Source organism: Haliotis rufescens, unplaced genomic scaffold (genome assembly GCF_023055435.1).
Source record: "Haliotis rufescens isolate VD_foot unplaced genomic scaffold, xgHalRufe1.0.p SCAF_1, whole genome shotgun sequence".
In the NCBI taxonomy this organism is placed as follows: Eukaryota; Metazoa; Mollusca; class Gastropoda; order Lepetellida; family Haliotidae; genus Haliotis; species Haliotis rufescens.
This window is the reverse complement of record NW_025963779.1, coordinates 17,588,140-17,608,622: the sequence shown is the minus strand read 5'-3', so window position 1 is coordinate 17,608,622 and position 20,483 is coordinate 17,588,140. Positions and strand designations below refer to the sequence as shown.

Genomic DNA, 20,483 nt, shown 5'->3' with positions numbered 1-20,483 from the left:
CTAGAAACATAATCGGGGCCAACCGGGATTCGAACACACAATGATAGGTGTCTGGCGTGCCCAAGGGACGCAACTCTGCACAGCGAATCGCGGCGCCTTAGACGACTTGGCCACCCATGCCCCCGACACGGAGCTGTGCTCCAGTGATCAGGTGTGTCATTGAACAAGAATAAAGCAATAGAAAAAACGTGGTACTAGATTCACAGGTTCATCAGAAGCTGCTAATTGTACTAATAGATGACAATAAAAGATCAGATTAACCCAATCTGCGCTGACAAAGATCACTGAACAGTTACATCAGAGCAAAAACACAAGCGGCTCAGCTAAGCAACTGTATTACAGTAATAAACATGAGGGTAGCTAAAGCAACACTTTGACAAGATACCGACCAGATGCGTAGACAGCCAATTGAACGTGTGCTTCTCAACAGGGGGAAAACGCGGATAGCAAGATAACAACTATATCCATACTGAAGTATCCAAATGAAGCGCTGAACATAAGCTATCCAACGGTATCATTAAATATTTACAACAAGCTATGTACAATTATTGAGGAGGTAAAAATGATCATAAATACATGAGAAATATCTGAGTCGACATTCCCCTAATGTTTGAAAATCAAAGTTACAAAAACATTTTCAATACAAAAATGAGATAGCGAACATATAAGAGATAGCACACATCAAGTCAATACATGGTTTGAGAGTACCATAAGATAACAAGAGAATGAAATAGTCGGGCAACTAATTCTCTGACACAGAATGTTCTCACACTGTACAATGACGACCGCCGAACTTTGCCGAGCCGTGTCGGAAATAAAGCCGGGGAGCAGATCGGTCACGAGACCGTTACATGAGCAAAGTTTGATCAACGGTGACAATACCCATACACATTTAATAACACATATGATCCCGGATAAATAATGTTCACGATAAATATATTTCGTATCAGATCACCACCACTCATATTATTCAACAAATGTTAATGTCGTCCCGGTAGAGCCCTTTCTAAACTGCTGTCAATTCGAGGCTGTTCTGGAAAACCCACGTATTTTACCCAATCGACTGAGTAAACGCTAAATGAATCATAAAAAATTATAAAAATAAAAAAGGAGACTTATGCAAAAAGTTCGGATTCGAACCAGCGTCAATTTCCCTGATACAGCCGAGTTTTAATATCACGATGTCAATGTAAGCAAGCACTCACTCACCCGGGTTTACCTCACGTTTGATGTCAAGGTCAGGTCACATTTGATCAAGTTAACAAGACAACCAGGAAGCTTACCTGTACTGTGCAGTCTCTGTCAATTTAAATTATATACGCCGGTGTAATGGATACATAAACGACACTCACGGACAGGTAAGCTATAATGCCTTATTGTGTAATTGTGTCACCATCATATATCAAATGTACCGACTGACATATATCTAGTTACCATCGCTCTGACTGATTTGACTTGGCCGGTACTCTTCGTGATAAACTGAAGTGGGATGGCGATGGATTTAACCGCTTGAGAGAGACAGAGGTGAACTTTCATCGGATTAGACTCGGGTGTTGTGTTGACATTGTGTCTTGTTGGCAAGTGTTGAAATTGTGTCAGCGTTCCGTTCTGTGTGAGCTATTGTGCACACAGGGCACCATGTACGCGTGTCGTTCACGTGACCCATGTGTTGTATTGAGAATGTCATTTTCATACGAGGACCGTGTCTATGGTCTAGTTGATGGAACGTCTAACCCACGAGGGAAGGTCGGTGGCTCGATCCCCTGTCCGCGTCATATCAATGACGTTAAGAAATGGTACTTGTTGCTCTCCTGCCTGATGCTTGGCATTAAGGTGATAACACAAGGACTGGTCGCCTCGGAGTCAGTGTTATGTGTCTCTGTGGGGTATCCATGTTAAACTGCGTGCACTTCGCTGTATAACTGCGACGTTAGATTCCCCTTCACATTACCTCACATCACCTGCGACAGCGTACCATCAAGGTAATTGTATTGTACATATATATATATATATATATATATATATATATATATATATATATATATATATATACTCTTTACATGTGTTCTGAAGTTGAGCAGATAATAATACTCCATTATATATATTCGGTAATGAACAGTCGTTTCAATATGTCATATGTGTGAATGAATATACACGTTATGCTATAATATGTATTAACTTCGAATGCATGTCCACGTTTTTAAGAGAGCAAGATCTTTTTCACCCCGAGTTTATGTAGAATTTGTGAGTCTTCGTTTTTAAGATAGTAATGATTTTTACCCCAGTTTATGTAGAATTTGTGAGTCTTCGTTTTTAAGATAGTAATGATTTTTACCCGAGTTTATGTAGAATTTGTGAGTCTTCGTTTCTAAGATAGTAATGATTTTTACCCGAGTTTATGTAGAATTTGTGAGTCTTCGTTTTTAAGATAGTAATGATTTTTACCCGAGTTTATGTAGATCTTGTAATGGTGCTTCAAGCGTGTTTGTCTTGAAGATGAAAAGACGCTTTGTCATGCACGCGTACCTATCAATTCGAAATAAAACCTAAATCTTTGTTGCTACAAAAAGTGTCATGTTGTCCCAACACTTTCTGTTACCTGCCAGCTGGAGTGTGACGCGGTGGCAGTTGTAAAGGCGATGGACATCATTGACAATGCTACTAAATACTGAAAGTGTATTAGAACAAAGAAAACTAGCACAAAACTAGCACAGTTAAAGAAATCCTCAAGATGTTTAATTAAATTTATGAGTATGTTGCAGTTAAACGTATAGTTGACGCACGTCCGTCTCCTGTCTCGTGTCACCATAAATCTCCATTTGTACCTTCAATATGTCATAGCTATGACCTTGAAGCGAAATAAACGTTTGTTGTTGTTGTTGTTGTTGTTGTTGTTGTTGACAATGAGTCGCTTAATGTTCGTTTACGCCCTCGAACATGTATTTTGTTAAGTATGGTTTGTGCGGGAGGTGTTTACGAAAATATAATTAATTGAATGGCAATATCCCAGGGTGTCACTGTTAAGTAATATCGTTACATCTCATCCAAATTAAAACCTTTTTACAAAATAAATTACATAATTGTCATACATGACAATCGCATCGTGGTGTTCGAGTGTATACAGAATGTATTCGAGTGTATTCAATGATATTACTACATCATATATTATTTGCAACAAAACAAAAATACAATGATTTCATTTTTCACAAAGCACTTGACACACGTACAGTTTTGATACAGTAACTGTATATTTATTGCATTGATATTACTACATTGATATACTATTTGCAAGAAAACAAAAATACCAATTCATTTATGAAAAGAACATTGGACACACTTAGGGTTTTGATACTGTTAAAGATCTTTAAACATTTGATCCTGTACCATGACAAGATGTTAACAAAGATACCATAGACAGTTTCTAAAAATGACATATCTTGTATGCTCCAAACTGGACACATCTTATCGCTCTAATAAAGTCAGAGGTTGTGGACAACGCAACCCACTTCATGTGTGTTTATTTGAGTAGATAAATATGGAGGATTCATATTTCAAAATGAAAACAGATATATCAGAAATGCAACTCGGCAAAGACGATTAGAGAGTAGGATACTATGCTGATGACAAGCAGTAATGTTTGGACGGATCTGAAGAAAGCCTATCAATACACTTCTGTAATAGTCAGGCCTCCAACTTCATTTAGATAAAATTAAAGCAGGGATAGACTCAGTAGTTCAGTACAAAGTGTCAGGATCTCAGCTGTCAATAGTGTGGCTATTTATTCATTGGAATGAACTAAAGGAACTGTGGGTGGTTAACACACAAACAAGACTTAAAGAATACTATTTTTTTCTAAAAATATTCCAGGTGCACGTGTGTGCATTGCGTATATTATTTATTTTTATCATTTTATTTGTATTCTCAAGATAGTTGCCATGGTTTTACAATTAACCCTTACAGACTCACATGGCGAGAGGTATAGGGCTTGGTGTGATAATAACATTAGCTAGAATAATAAGTGTCATTAAAGTATACTATAATGACAGACTTACATCAAATTGGATAAAAAGAACATTGAACCTTACCGGTACATCCCAGTCACTTCGACTCAACCTGCACATATTAACACATCACTTCCCACTCCCCCGACGAATTTATAGATAATCCTCAATATTTCTTAAGATATTTATGGAATGAGAAACGAACCAACTTGAATATATAGGAAGACATTAAATAAATAAAAAAAATAATTGAAATAATTCATGTACTGTATGTTAATAGATACTCAAAAGCAATATTTAAGAATGAATCTTTAAGATAAAATTTCTTAAATTACCACCGTTTCTTCCCCCAAATAGAATTATTTCAATTAAGCTGTATGTGCAAATATTCATCATAATCATAGGCAACCCATATTAGAAGGATCTGATGTGCAAATAGGGGTCTTATCACACACAACTCGTTATAAGCTCAACAGGCATTACGGGTTCATCCTTTGGTTCATCCATTGATTTTAGCTACGAAATAGTAAAATATGTACCTTGTTTTCCTCAACAATACGACTTAACACTGCTAGATATGTACCTTGTTTTCCTCAACAATACGACTTAACACTGCTAGATATGTACCTTGTTTTCCTCAACAATACGACTTAACACTGCTAGATATGTACCTTGTTTTCCTCAACAATACGACTTAACACTGCTAAATATATTGACAAGTGTGTATTTTAAATTGTATGTTTTATGAGTGATATGAAATCAATGATTTCGCCACACGCCACATGTCAGTTTTGACTAATAAGGTAATACCTGTAAATGGCAATGTATTTTTTTAAATGTTGGACGTCCTGCCAAAATGTGATTATGGAAAATATTTTGTTGCCTATATATATTGCGATAACTTTTATGTTTAATTTTGTCAACAGCAATAAATTCGTCGCCTTAAATAATCATTTATATGTTTGCATCTGTCGGGATGACGCTTCTACTCATCATCGGTTCAGTGTATGAAAATACAAATATTTTACATATTTAATACAATAAATTAGAGTCATTTATTCTATAATTGCCGAAAAGGGACCTGCATTAACTTAAATGTGCTAGGTACAGCGACACCTCGTCGACACAAACTCTCAATATTGCATATAAGGCTATGAAACGTCATGATAACTCTACAAAGCGACATGGCGTCCAGTAGAACGTCGCGTTAACGCTATGTCCCTCCACAATGGGTTGCTTGTGACGGACAGAAGCTGTTGAACACTGTCCCTCTGTGTTTACTTACCCGATATACCTGACCTGAATGTAAACACAGACCAATGCAAGGTCGATTCACAAAACAGCAAACATTTTCCCTTCCTAAGGGACTGGTAATATTTATTGTAGAGGTGTGTAGGTGTGTGTGTGTGTGTGTGTGTGTGTGTGTGTGTGTGTGTGTGTGTGTGTGTGTGTGTGTGTGATGGGTCAAATACAAGCGACAAAACCCTTTCCATATTCATATGAAATACCTGCCAAAAGCAGGGTTGATTGAACGATTCTGATTTATCTTCAGCCATTATCTACGGTGGCCCATAAGGGCATGGAGTTTGTTTTTCAATATTTTGATGTTTCACTTTCTTTTATTGTAACCTTTTGCAAATAGTTTTCACCGCGGAAGAAATAGTTTTCTGTATTTTCATTTTAGTTTTTGACATTTTCGCTTTTGTTTTTGACATTTTCATTTTAGTTTTTAACATTTTCGTTTTTGACATTTTCAGTTTAGTTTTTGACATTTTCGTTTCATTTTTCAGCGATTCAATATCTTCTTTACACATGATTTATCACATATTTGTAAGACAAATCGTGTTAATTTGCAAAAGGTTACGATAAAAGTAAGTGAAATATCAAAATATGGAAACACAGACTCCATGTCCCTTATGGGCCACCGTAATTATCACATCGTGTTGACACCGGGTGTTCTCGAAAATGTGAGCGTATCCTCCCTTGGCACCCGTTTTCTCTGTAAATTTCAGATGACATTTGTTAATCTTCAATTTTGTTTCGTCACGATGTGGCTGAAATAATATATTGCCGACGTGACGTTAAACTTTAACTCACTCACTCACTCAGCTGACATTTGCTTTCATGTTTGACAAATTGATCTGAATTGATAGATCTATGGTCACCACGTTTTGAAAGAAATGCCCCCATGGATCTAGGAATGAAGGACTATATCATATCTGCTGATACACGCCCATTTGATGTGACATTTTTTCAATATTCTATTCCATGGGTCCCTGGTACTTAAAAGGTGTCAAATTACATTAACTCATGTTTAATTTGGGAACGATTCTACACACTGTACCCTATTTTGATATAAACGACTTGATTTGTGATCACCATTTTCATCTGTGGGTATATCAGCTGACTTTCATTTTGTCGATTCGCTAAAGTGTATTGCCGAGGGTAGGTACGTATTGCGATACACAGACATTTGATGCTATTTGCAATTCGGCCTTCAACTGCTCACGATGAAAGTTTTAGTTCATGGATGAGTTCAAACGTAGCAATTTGGGTGGACGCCTTTCACATGAAATGTCAGTCAGGCGGGTGCTGATCCCCACCGATGATAGTCACTGGCCCTGGAAATATTGAAGAAAAGTAATCTTACATGTTTCTGATAAATACAATAATTATACTGTCGGTTGAACGCAGGAACGATTCAATTTGGATTCCAAATATTACCTCACACTCGTATTATTTACGATAGAAGGCTGAAATAGACTGAAGTTAAAAAATATTAAGTCTCATATTAAGTCCAAATCACATTTGTGTTACGTCTCCGGTTTTCACAAGCGCAGAAAGATGTGATATAAGTCAAAATATGGAATGGTGTTGCACATGATTTTGGTCGCTGATGCGTTAAGTTTGGTAATGTCCTCCACTAAAAACATTTTTGACAAGTGTATAACCTCGTGCCATCTTTCTCAATAATATCAACCACTTGTTGGTCCATGGTTATTTAAACGTCGCCATAACATAACTGGGCTATAATATCTGACTGCCGCGCAAAACAACACAACCCACAGGGATTCAATGAACGAGCAGCACGTGAATATTTGAGGTTCATTTACATATGCTCATATTCATACATATGTCCATGAACTGTTTTATGTCCATCATACAGTGGAAATATTTTCTCATGTTAATATATCAAAATATTAGAGTCATTTATTCCTTTCAGTAGGATGTATACACGATAGAGTTCGTGTTTCGTATGTTAATTTCATACTTTCTGTGTCATGTCTGTTTCGATTCTAGTGGCCCAATTGGACGAGACGAGAAACCTGTTTGGTTGTTGAGCCCCATATTGATTTTATACATACTCTTCACAAGAGCAGATAATACAGATTAACAAATACTCCATCATCAAAAGCGAACGAGTCCTTGCGGTGTAGACCCGTGAAGATCCGGGGTAGACTAGGTCTTCAGCAACCCATGCTTGCCGTAAAAGGCGACTATGCTTGCCGTAAGAGGGACTAACAGGATCGGCTGACTTGGTTGATGCATGTCATCGATGCCAATTGCGTGGTTCGATGATCAATCACTGGATTGTCTGGTCCAGACTCCATTATTTACAGACCGCCGTCTGAAGCTTGAATATCGCTGAGTGCGGCGTTAAACAACAAACAAACAAACAACCTTGCGGTGTAATACGATGATGAAATATTGGACACACATGTGTAAATGGTTGGCATGTTGTAGGAAATACATTCCGGTACAATGACCGAACACACTGACGCACACTACATTAGTGGTATGATAAAGCTCCAGCTAGATACTGCCGGAAACTACAGAAGTGACCTATGCTGGCTACTTAATGGCTCGGGTGATCAGTCCAAATGATGGGGTTGATGATGTGTCATCGTACCCGATGGCGTGGGTCCTTGCTCATAATATCTATCACTGGGTTGTTTTGATTAGACCATTTTAAGGCCGCCGTCGTGGAAATAGAATATTGCTGAATTCTGCGTTGGAAAAAATACACACGATCTCCGAGCAACACACTATGGCGAATATGCTCACTGATTTTAAAAGCACCTTCTGACCTAAATTGTAATATATTGTTCTCTGATCTTGTTCAACAATACTAGGCAAAGAATGTAGTTTTCAATCAGGATCTAATTGCTACATGCATGGGGTATCATATTAAAATATTATATTAACAATTCAGTTTTCATGTCAGCTGATGTCATACTTTACGAGTATGAACAACGAGATCATCTGTTAATATTGGGATTCCCTAAAACATTACTCAATGCCCATGACTTGTTGATTGGGGAAGAGTCGGTTTACTGGATAAGATACCGTCCGGTTGAAGGGGGTTAAGCTGCACCCCCCGGTGTTTATTACTGAGCCTATTTGTCTGTCGTGGTATATACAGTGACATTGCTATGTGCGGGAACGTTTTGTCACCATGGCGGAGTAAGGTTTGGTGAAGGCCACCAAGCGTCTCACTGTGGTGCTTAATTCAAGGGAAACGCGACCACGTAAAAACCCATTTCGTTGCTTGCGAAACACAATAAAGCAAGGCGTGCATGTACACAATAACCCACATATTTAACATTAAAGATTTTCTTTTATGAAACGATCTACATGTATTTCAGGAACAGGAATAATGCAGTGACCTCGGCTTGTCTGTTTGGTTGATAAGCTATATTAAAAACAGGTCAACTCTCAAATGGTATTTGACTGATAAGAATGTTATTGACCGTGAATCGAGTCTCGTCTTCCCAAACACATGTGTAACTGTTTCAAGGTTTAAGTCACCTGTCTACGACATAACAACTCATTCATTTACTCCCGTGGTGTCAGCCCACTGGTATAATACCGCTTCCATCCACAATGTACCTTCACAGTATGATTATGTTTGTGCATGTGTTCTCTGCAGATAAAACGTAGCTTTTAAATAATGTTCTGAAACATAATACAAAGATTGTAGAAACATTATCCAGATAACCTGTGAATTTCTACTTCAGATAAACACTTGACAACCACGACATGTTGAGAACAGCAACGGTAAGGGTGGGGGGGGGGGGGGGGGGGGGTGTAGTTTGGGGGGATGGGGATGGGACTGTTACCAACAGAACCGAGTGACATGTTTGAGCAGCTAGATATATCCAGCTGTTTCCATGATAATACTTATGCCATGTATATTAATCCAGTAATTATAATTGAGTGTCGGTGTTCAACTTTAAGGCAGAGATATGTTTTGCTTTTAGAAAGGGCAAGTCGTGCACCTTGAGTAAACATAATGAATAAATATTTTACAAACTATATTTTACAAAGAGTTGCGCGCTGAACAGGAGATCATGCTCCACGTTGCAGGCCGCACCTGTCATTACTTCAGGGGAAAGTTACAAAACCTGTCTATAATCGTCCAGATAATAGGAGGGTGTGGACGACGTCGGTTTGAAAGTGTGGCCAGTGATATGTAACCAGAAACTCTGCTTTGGGTGATACAAATAGTAAGAGATTAGAAATGTCACCACTTTGTGTTTATATGTACCTACATCAAAAACAGTTCATGGAAAAGGAGGTGCATGCGAAATATGTTTGACAGAAGGGGGCATACGGGTGGCCTAGTCATTTTAGGAGCGCAAGGTAGATTGAGTTTTTTGTTCCTTAAGCGTGCAGGTACGAACCCCAGTTTTCTAGGTTTGCCAGTACCATTACCGTATTTTACATCCAAAACAGTTCTGATAATGCATACCAATTGACGTCGACCAACATAATATACTCATTTCAATATACATACCCAATACACACACCATTACAGCGTATTATACCACACCCTCCAAAATATATGCATTCTCATATATATCCCATTCACAAAACACACATCGTACATACCCCAACCTACAGTATATGCTCATTCCAATATATACTCACCGCCACAAGAAACGCGATTCATAGAAACATATGAGAAGTAAGTAAAGAAGAGATTTTTCAATGTGTACCACTTGATGACAAAACAGTCAAGTGTTACCAGAGAGTGGTGTTACCAGAGAGTGTCTTTATTCTCATCACGATATGCTGCACGTGATTTCCAAACTTTACACGCTAATCCTGCACGAGACAAATGGTGTATCACGAGTCATAGATCTATGACGTCACATGTGAAGCGTTCTTGAGCGTCAGTTATCACAATATACCCGTTTGTTCGTTTGTACATCGAACCAATTTAATATCGCTCGAATATGAGTACTTCTTTCTAATATATATCTAATACACACAACACCGCACCGCATTATACCACTATCAACAGAATATACTCACTACAGACAACACGCCATATTATAACCCAGCATACAGAATACACTCATTTCGACATACACATGTATACCCAAAACACACAGCGTATCATGCCACAACTCATTCCAACTCCTTACCATATTTATACAACCTCCAGAAAAAACTCATTCTAATATATATGAACACACACAGCACCGCACCGTATTATATCACTACATACAGAGTTTACTCTTCTGATATATACTCAATACACACAACACAGAACACACACACCATATTGTAGTGAGTGAGTATGGTTTTACGCCGCTTGTAGCAATATTCTAGCAATATCACGGCGGGGGACACCAGAAATGGGCTTCACACATTGTACCCATGTCGGGAATCGAACCTGGGTCTTCGGCGTGACGAGCGAACGCTTTAACCACTAGGCTACCCGACCGCCCCTCACACCATATTGTACCACAACCGACACAATGTACTCGTTGCATAAACAACATACACCAACATCACCAAGCCATATTATAATATACCACGCCAACACACCTAACAAACCGGTGCAAATGCCGCTTTATTGGTCTAGTTTCTTGTTGTTGTAACGGTGGTATTCATGGTCGCCATGTAGTTATGTAAGCTGATACGGCCTCACAAATATCTGGCTCTTCGAGGAGAATGAATAGACCCGAATAGGTTTTGCGCAGGTCAGTAACAGGATGTCAACGAAACAGGTAAAACATTCTAAAGGTATCAATTCCGACCAAGCGCCACAACGATTGGATGAATTCATTACCCAATCAAATACGTCGACACAGTTTAGCATTGTTCGCCTTTCTGTGAAAGGCGTCTATTTTTAGATGTTGGGATTTCCACTTCATTTGTGGACACTATATAAACTTGACGTTCTGAAATAGCTGACTCACAAACCATGTACTAAATAAAGCACATCCGATCACGATAAAAGTCAAACGTATGTTAGTTATGTGTGCATAGCTCAGTAGATGAACCCTTGCATGGTATAATATACGAAGTAGCGTACCTTAACAAAGGTGACTTGATGGCTGACAAGGCTTTATGACATTCTGTCATGAATGCATGATATTTGTGGGGATAAATGGAGCTTGGTGGATAATGACTTGTTGATAGAAAAACACTCATGTACTCATTCAATGTATCAAGGGCAAGGACCTTTTATGCTAGAGGAGTGTGGATACCTAGCCTGATTAATAGTACTGTGGGAAGTGCGGACCAGGAAGTCGTGACAACCGGTAGGTAGATCTGAGTAGGAGTGGGGGAATTTAATGTGTCGTACATCTGTACAGAATTCTGTTACGAGTGGCGGATTTGATGGATAGGTCGATGGAGGATAATAGAAGGATGGATGGATGGGTGGATGGATGGATGCGTTGTTATATGGAATAAGGTGTGGATATATGGATGTGGTGGTGTGGATCAGGATAGTAATAGATGGATTGGTTGGTGGAATTGTTGATGAATTGAGCTGTGGACGAGTCTGGACCAGACAATCCTGTCATTGATATCATGAGCATCGATCCATGCAATTAGGATCGATGACATGAAACAACCAGGTCAGCGAGCCTGACCACCCGATCCCGCTAGTCGCCTTTTACGACAAGCATAGTCGCCTTGTACGACAAGCATGGGTTGATGAAGACCTATGAGGTAAGGATAGATTGATAGGTGAATATGGGGAGGTGTTGGCAGGCTGATGAATGGAGATAGCGATAGGTGAATATGGGGAGGTGTTGGCAGGCTAATGAAGGGAGATAGCGATAGGTGAAAGCGGGGAGGTGTTGGCAGGCTAATGAAGGGAGATAGCGATAGGTGAATGTGAGGAGGTGTTGGCAGGCTGACAAAGGGAGATAGCGATAGGTGAATGTGGGGAGGTGTTGGCAGGCTAATGAAGGGAGATAGCGATAGGTGAAAGCGGGGAGGTGTTGGCAGGCTAATGAAGGGAGATAGCGATAGGTGAATGTGAGGAGGTGTTGGCAGGCTAATGAAGGGAGATAGCGATAGGTGAATGTGGGGAGGTGTTGGCAGGCTGATGAAGGGAGATAGCGATAGGTGAATGTGAGGAGGTGTTGGCAGGCTGACAAAGGGAGATAGCGATAGGTGAATGTGGGGAGGTGTTGCAAGGCTGATGAAGGGAGATAGCGATAGGTGAATGTGAGGAGGTGTTAGCAGGCTAATGAATTGAGATAGCGATAGGTGAATGTGGGGAGGTGTTAGCAGGCTAATGAAGGGAGTTAGCGATAGGTGAATGTGAGGAGGTGTTGGCAGGCTGATGAAGGGAGATAGCGATAGGTGAATGTGAGGAGGTGTTGGCAGGCTGATGAAGGGAGATAGCGATAGGTGAATGTGGGGAGGTGTTGGCAGGCTGATGAAGGGAGATAGCGATATGTGAATGTGGGGAGGTGTTGGCAGGCTGATGAATGGAGATAGCGATAGGTGAATGTGGGGAGGTGTTGGCAGGCTAATGGGTTGAGGTATGGATAGAACGGTGTGCGTGATGGAATAGGATGGGGGTAAGGATATTTGTGTAAGTGGATTGGTGTTGACAGACCATCACGGATAGTTGGAGCTGAGTATAAATGGATAGGTGGAAGGGGAAGGTGTTGACATGGAGTAAGGATAGATAGATGGATGGAGTAAGGATAGACAGATGGATGGAGTAAGGATAGATAGATGGATGGAGTAAGGATAGATTGATGGATGGAGTAAGGATAGATAGATGGATGGAGTAAGGATAGATAGATGGATGGAGTAAGGATAGATTGATGGATGGAGTAAGGATAGATAGATGGATGGAGTAAGGATAGATAGATGGATAGAGTAAGGATAGATAGATGGATGGAGTAAGGATAGATTGATGGATGGAGCAAGGATAGATTGATGGATGGAGTAAGGATAGATAGATGGATGAGTAAGGATAGATTAATGGATAGAGTAAGGATAGATAGATGGATGGAGTAAGGATAGATAGATGGATGAGTAAGGACAGATAGATGGATGAGTAAGGATAGATGATGGAGTAAGGATAGATAGATGGATGGAGTAAGGATAGATAGATGGATGGAGTAAGGATAGATATATGGATGGAGTAAGCTTAGATAGATGATGGAGTAAGGATAGATAGATGGATGAGTAAGGATAGATATATGGATGGAGTAAGGATAGATAGATGGATGGAGTAAGGATAGATAGATGATGGAGTAAGGACAGATAGATGGATGAGTAAGGATATATAGATGATGAAGGATAGATAGATGGATGGAGTAAGGATAGATAGATGGATGGAGTAAGGATGGATAGATGGGTGGAGTAAGGATAGATAGGTGGATGGAGTAAGGATAGATAGATGGATGGAGTAAGGATAGATTGATGGATAGAGTAAGGATAGATAGATGGATGGAGTAAGGATAGATAGATGGATGGAGTAAGGATAGATAGAAGATTAGAGGAGGTGTTGACAGACGGATGGATGGAGGTAAGCTAGGTTGATGGAATGAGACGGATGGGCAGAGATAAGGAAAGATGGATAGATGGATAGAAAAGTGATGCAAACTTATGATATGCAAAATTATTTTCGTGAATCCTACACGGATGTTGATGAAGTTATGCTAGATTCGCCCATTGTTGAAAATGAATTAAAAATGGGACAAATCACATCAAAGGTGGAAAAGCAACTGGCCCCGATGATGTAGTTATCGAAATGTTGAAGTGTTCTTAATATGTAGTTACGCCTTTCGCATGCAAATGTTTTTGGGTTATTTGAAAATGGGGTTTTCCCTAGCATTTGGTCATGCTCTATAATAATTCCACTGCATATAAAAGGGGACAGGAGTAATCCAGACAAATACAGAGGTATTTCATTAATGAACATATTAGGAATTATTTACTACAATATTAAACAATAGAATTTATAAATGGGCGAACGATTCCTGAATTTCAGGCTGGTTTCAGAAAAAGTTATTCTTCCTCAGATCATATATTTACACTTTATGCACTTAAACTTTGTCACGACCTATGCTTAAATTGTATGTATCATTTGTAGATATCGTTAAGGCTTCAATATCTCAACGAAAAGCTGGTTTACGAGGGAAATTGTTACTATTCTAAAATCAATACCGTGTCACCTAATATTTTCGTTAAACCCTTAAGAATTGATCCCCAGATACAACACATTTTCTACATAAACTACAGTGTAAACTGATAGAAGAAAACTGTCCACTGAAAAATCGAAACGAATATGTCCATTATGTAATATAGAAGTAGAAAATGAAATTAATTTTATGTTTGTCTGTCCATTTTACAATGATCTATATCAAAGATTATTTCAAATCAATGTCACTGATAAACGCTTTTCTATTATACTGACGATCAAAAAACGCACCTAACATATTACATCTTTCTCCCTATATATATTCACCCAAAGAACTTGTATATCCAAATGTGTACCTTTTATGATTGTATTTACGTGGGTAACTCTATTTTACATGACCGGGGGGCCTTTTGTTCAATTAACTTCTTTGACTAGACTTGGATTGTTTTGATGTACAAGGGTTTATGGATGGATGGGTGGATGCATGACTTGGTAGACGGGTGGTAGACGGGTGGTAGACGGGTGGTAGACGTGGAGAGCAGCCGTCTTAGGCGCGGCAATTTGCTGTGCAGAGTGGCGTCCTTTTGGCACACCAGAAACCTATGATTGGCGGTATGTATGTACGTGTCAAAACTAATGTTTAGAGCATCCGATAAAATACTATGCACACGTGTGGTTAACGTGGGGTTGACACCTACCTTTATTGATACCTACCTAGATTTCTAGGCCATTTCAAACCTTGTTGTAGCTCTGATTCTTTCATTTTGCAGGTAGTCGTTAGCGAACCAACGAAGGTTCAAGATGGACTTTACAGAGCAAGCACGCGAGAAAGTATCAAAACCAGATTTCACTAAATAACTAGAAGCTTCTTTCAGTGACCCGTGTGTCGCATACAGATCAGTAGATATAATAAAAAGCCCTGCTGGAGCAAGGAGACCCAGACCAGAGCAAAGAAGAATTGAAACAAGACCCAGGAAGGAAGTTCGACGCAACAGACGAAATGAAGGATGAAAAAAAGTTCCTCGTCATGGCGATTTGCATCACAGCATTGGCTGTCATTGTTGTAGCCTTCTTGATCTGGTGGATCAGGCGATGCTGTAAGAAACGTTTCAACACACCAACACCTGTCCCGGCTGTATATGACCCTTACAATCTGCCCTCCCCAAGAGAATATCCCCCCGGGATCGCCTCAGTTAATGACCAGACTGGATTTTATGGGCGTGTTCAACGAATTCACCCCTTTGCTCTGGGTAACGGATCTGGGGACTATGCGCGTCACCTTCAAACTAGACGTGACCTTCCTCCCGGAATTTCTGACACAATTGTTGGTGCTGGTGTTAGACATAGTGTCGAAGACCATGAGGAGGTAAGATATGACAGTGGATATCCAGTGAGTGAACATAACACAGATCACGATTCTCTTCATATTGAAAACCCGCAACTGTTTGACGCTGGGATACAAGATTTGTTTATTGTCACTGAAAGAAGCGTCATGAAAACTGTGGCTAATAAACTGGTTGTTATGGTAGCCCATTTGGTTGATCACCGAGGGGATCTTCTTATTCTCGACAATATGGGCATATCCCTACGTATTCCTCCAGGTGCCATCTCTAGAGGAAAGAAGCAGGTGGTCACGTTAGTCCTGAGCTGGGACTTAGAGGACAGTCCTGGGATGGACCCGCATCAAGCTCTGGTTAGCCCTGTCGTGTACTGCGGACCCCATGGGCTAAAACTAAATGAACAATGCATCCTATCCTTCAGGCACTGTGCGTATGATCCGGCGAGTATCAAAATTATGGTGAGTGAGACTGAGCTGACACATCAGAAGGAATGGGACGTGTTGTGTGAGGCGAAGGAAGAGGTGGGCAAATGTGTCGTCTCCCAAGAAGAATGTCAGGTGAAACTGGAACATTTCAGTCTGCTGACCAGCATACAGTGCCGTCCCGATTCATCCCCTGGCAAGAAATGGATCCAGATAGCCGTGTTCACAACCCCATTGCAGCCAGACGTTGATCACTACCAAATCAGGGTCTACTTTCTTAACAAAACACCATGTGCGTTGGAGTGGGCAATTAATAATGAGGCTCAGTTTGGTAGTAAGAAATGTTGTCCCGAAAAAGTGTTCCTATACAATGGTAAAGCTGAGGATATGTTACTATCGATTGCCTACTTATCTGAAAGGTGGGCATGCATTGATGGATGTGAGACCCAGAGGGTTCCATTCATGAATATTTGGCACGGGAAGTGCCCTCATCTATCCATGTGTTTCAAAAGAATTGGCGATTACAACGTGAGAACCGATGAGATCAACATCCACTTGCTCGCGTACCAGGACGGGAGTGAAAACGAAAGCGAGAGGTTAATCATCCATATGAATGAAATTCATAATGGATTACCGGAACCTGGTCTTCGAAACGTCACGATACGGATCCCTGGATCCAACCCATGCAGTCCGGGATCATCGATGGTACAGGTGAGTAGGCAAAATAACAATGGAACTTCCGTTGATGTCAGAATTGACAATCAGGAACCCAAGTTCAGTTTGGACGATGTACAGGCATCTATGAGTAAGAGGAACATCTTTTTCCCTGATGACCTAAAGCGGGACTTAATGATACTTCTTGATCCACGCGCTCCATTAGGCAATGATTGGAGAGCTCTAGCATCCAAGCTGTCCCTTGATAAGGTCATCACGTTTCTTGAGTCAATAAGGTCAAGTCAAACACTGGCTCTTCTCCAACACATGGAACAGAAAGGAGCGTGTGTGGTATACCTGCAGCAGGTGCTGAACGATATAGGGAGGTTAGACGCATCGAATTTGGTGGCAGAGTACATCAATAATGTAGGAATACAACACCAGCGTGAAACTGTTCCAAAGATCCCCGTGGAGTCGGAACTCGTGACCTGAAAGACCGAAAGTCGTTTAATGGAGTATGTGTTAACAGCCATGACGCTGGGGATCAGAGATGATTCATTGGCCAAGGTGTGTGGTCATCGGGCCAGGAACTCAATCAAGCACTGAAACACACGCAGAGAAACCAGTGTTTCCCAGATCTCCGAGTTTTGCAATCCTCGGGTTAATGAAAAATGGAAAGAGATGAGAAGATTGATTGACTGGGACGTTACAAGTGACACTTCTTAGTTCGGGAGTGTACTGTAAGTTGTTCTTTGTTCGGGGGTGTACTGTAAGTTGCTCTGATTCCCGGCATCCCGTTTAAGGCATCGTGCTGTTTGTTTTTTTTAACAGAGGTTAGTGAATAACCAAGACGTGCTTTTCGAAAACATCTAATGAATTTTTCAGTGATCCATTCATATAATTTTCACCGCTATGTTGCCTTATACGCCCAATGGAATCTTTTTTCCGGGGATGGGCGGGACTGGTTCTTCTCTTCTCTTGTGATACACCACATACTGACTGGGATAAAGGGTTAAAGGAAAGACGAGCTCAAGTACATAATCTTCATGTTTCCATCAACATATAATGGATACGATGTTGCAATGAGGTGATTGTTCTCCGGTGATGACGATATATATTTTATAGATCTTGGACTTAAGTATGTCATGTGTTTTGACATGAGTTGTTTTACAGTTGTCTCATATATTGTGCATGTTACAAGTGATATTAGTTTTCACAATAGTTTTTACCAATCGTCAATGCTTCACGGGTGATGGATGACGGAACCTAGTATATATAATTCTTAAAGTATAGACTATAATTATCAGTGATCCTCCAAATTATCCATTTCTCGTGTGATGTCGGCCTGTCGACGTGAAATATACCACTTAAAACAAGTTAAAGAACACCCACAATTGGAAGGTTCTGTTGCAATACCAACCAGCCATGACAGAATAACTATAGTCATATGAAAACACCGGGTGTTCTTTATCTTCTTTTAAGTAGTATATATGAAAGGCCGGAATCTTGACAACTTCATATTGTGTAGATATGAATCTTCAAGAGATATATTTTAATCTGGACTTGACGGCGTGTAATAATATAGCTGCAATATATTTAAATGTTTGATAATTTACCAAAATAGGCAGAGTTCATTGCTTATATTTTTATTGGATGAGTTTATATTTGGCTATTCATGTATTCATGTTATGATAGTCGCAGAGAATTACGTACGTGTTACATACTAGTCCCATTACTTGGATAGATTTCAAATTAGTCATGTGATTCAAAATATGATTTTGGAGAGGGGGAGAGAAAGTTGGGTTTATGTACAGCGCTAGAGGTATTGTCTCAAAGGTTCGAGGCAGTATAACTGTTTGTATGCTTAATCGATACATGCAATCCAATGATCGCTGAGAGAGTCACAGTCAGTCAGTGACATATCACAACAATAGGCGTGACACATTTCACCAAAGTGGCGACGGAAGAATTCGACGTGATAAACGAATGCTTTGACCGTTAGGTTAATAGATACTACTCAAAAGAGTGAATGAGCGAGTATGGTTTTACGCCGCTTTTAGCAATATTCCAGCAATATCACGGCGGGGGACACCAGATATGGGCTTCACACATTGTACCCATGTCGGGATCGAACCCGGGTCCTCGGCGTGACGAGCGAACGCTTTAACCTCGAGGCTACCCGACCGCCCCTACTACTCAAAAGAAGAAGATTAAGATTTCATATGAATTAATTAATTTACCATGGACATGACAAATTAACCACAGTCATAAAACTAAATCCGGTATTCTTTAACTTTATTTGAGTAGTATATTATGTTCCTTCGTTGGTCTGTGATAGCGTTAAAACCGCTATGTTTAGCTCCCCTTCAGTATTAAAGGCCCACGTCGTAATAAAAATGAGATACTGTTTAAAGACTGCTGAGCAGATATGAGCAGTTTGTGTAATACTTATATGTACAGTCGGGCGATTTGTTAATCTACACTGTTATCACGAAGGGAACTCTGTTATCTTAAATTGAACAAAATGTGCCTTTGTATCGATATATACAACAGAATTATAACATGTTATCACCAAGGTATCGCGAAAGTTGCCTATTTAAAACAGCCCAGTTTGTCATGGGGAAAAAACAAGTCACATATATTTGGTCACGCACGTGTTTGCCAGGCCTCCTTTCACCTGCCTCCTGTCTCAGTGTTTAATTACTCCTGTTTATCCATATCTTACTAATCATGTGCGGTAAACTAGTCACTCATCTCGTGTTACAAACTCCCTTTTATAACTCTTATACATTAGATTTGGGGGCACGGGTGGCCCAGTCGTCTAAGGCGCCGCGATTCGCTGTGCAGAGTTGCGTCCCTCGGACACGCCAGAAACCAATGATTGTGGGTTCGAATCCCGGTTCGCCCCGATTATGTTTCTAGGTTTGTCAGCACCATACCCGTGCTCGTGGGTTCACCGAAGTGGTAAACCTGCATCACTTCGGGCTTTCCTCCCACATTAAGCTGACACGCCGCGATATAACTGGAATACTGTTCAAAGCGGTGTTAAACCAAACTCGCTATACATTAGATTTGATGGCATTGCAAATATATTTGAAAATGTAAAAGATCACACGACCATATTATAAACCTCAATTGAAGAATTGATATTGACTTAGGTCTATGATCGGCGTGACCCAAGGTATTTAACCACCAAATGTATTTTCTATTTTTCCTTTTTGTCATTGCTTGATGTCTATGAAACTGATAATAGGGTATTTTCCACAATATTCCTTACGTTCGTTTTGATGTATTAGTGAACTACTTTTCACTTTTCACAATTTTCTAATTTTATGAGAGGGCATGGTCACTTAGCTTCCTGTACGTCGTTGCCTAAAGTGCCTAGAAAACTAATAAATGACGCGTGTGACAAAACATATATTCGTGACATAGATATATACGTTTTTGGAAGAACAACAAAAGAAGAAATATTTATTTTCTACCTTTCTTCATTATTAATTACCTGTCATTTTCTATGTGTTAATGTTAGTACTCGTATACAGTGTATAAGTCAACTAATTGTTCAGATGACGTAACTTTATCCATTCCTGACGTCATGTACAATGCGTAACGTCATTTCGAATTGTTCTTAAGCATACATTGGTATGACGTCATT

General features: G+C 40.0%; 1 protein-coding gene across 3 annotated transcripts; it reads left to right on the top strand.

Moving 5' to 3' along the window:
• Window positions 1-44: 44 nt before the first annotated feature.
• Window positions 45-19,746, top strand: LOC124149896 (netrin receptor UNC5C-like). Of its 3 annotated transcripts, none has more exons than XM_046521727.2 (2): window positions 45-1,358; window positions 15,183-19,746. In XM_046521727.2, the coding sequence occupies exon 2, from the start codon at window positions 15,413-15,415 to the stop codon at window positions 17,318-17,320; it is 1,908 nt and encodes a 635-aa protein (XP_046377683.2). In that variant the 5' UTR covers window positions 45-1,358; window positions 15,183-15,412; the 3' UTR covers window positions 17,321-19,746. The 3 variants fall into 3 exon arrangements, with proteins under 3 accessions (XP_046377683.2, XP_046377689.2, XP_046377700.2); XM_046521733.2 differs by having other exon boundaries at window positions 45-1,982; XM_046521744.2 differs by lacking the exon at window positions 45-1,358 and adding an exon at window positions 11,274-11,557.
• Window positions 19,747-20,483: the final 737 nt, after the last annotated feature.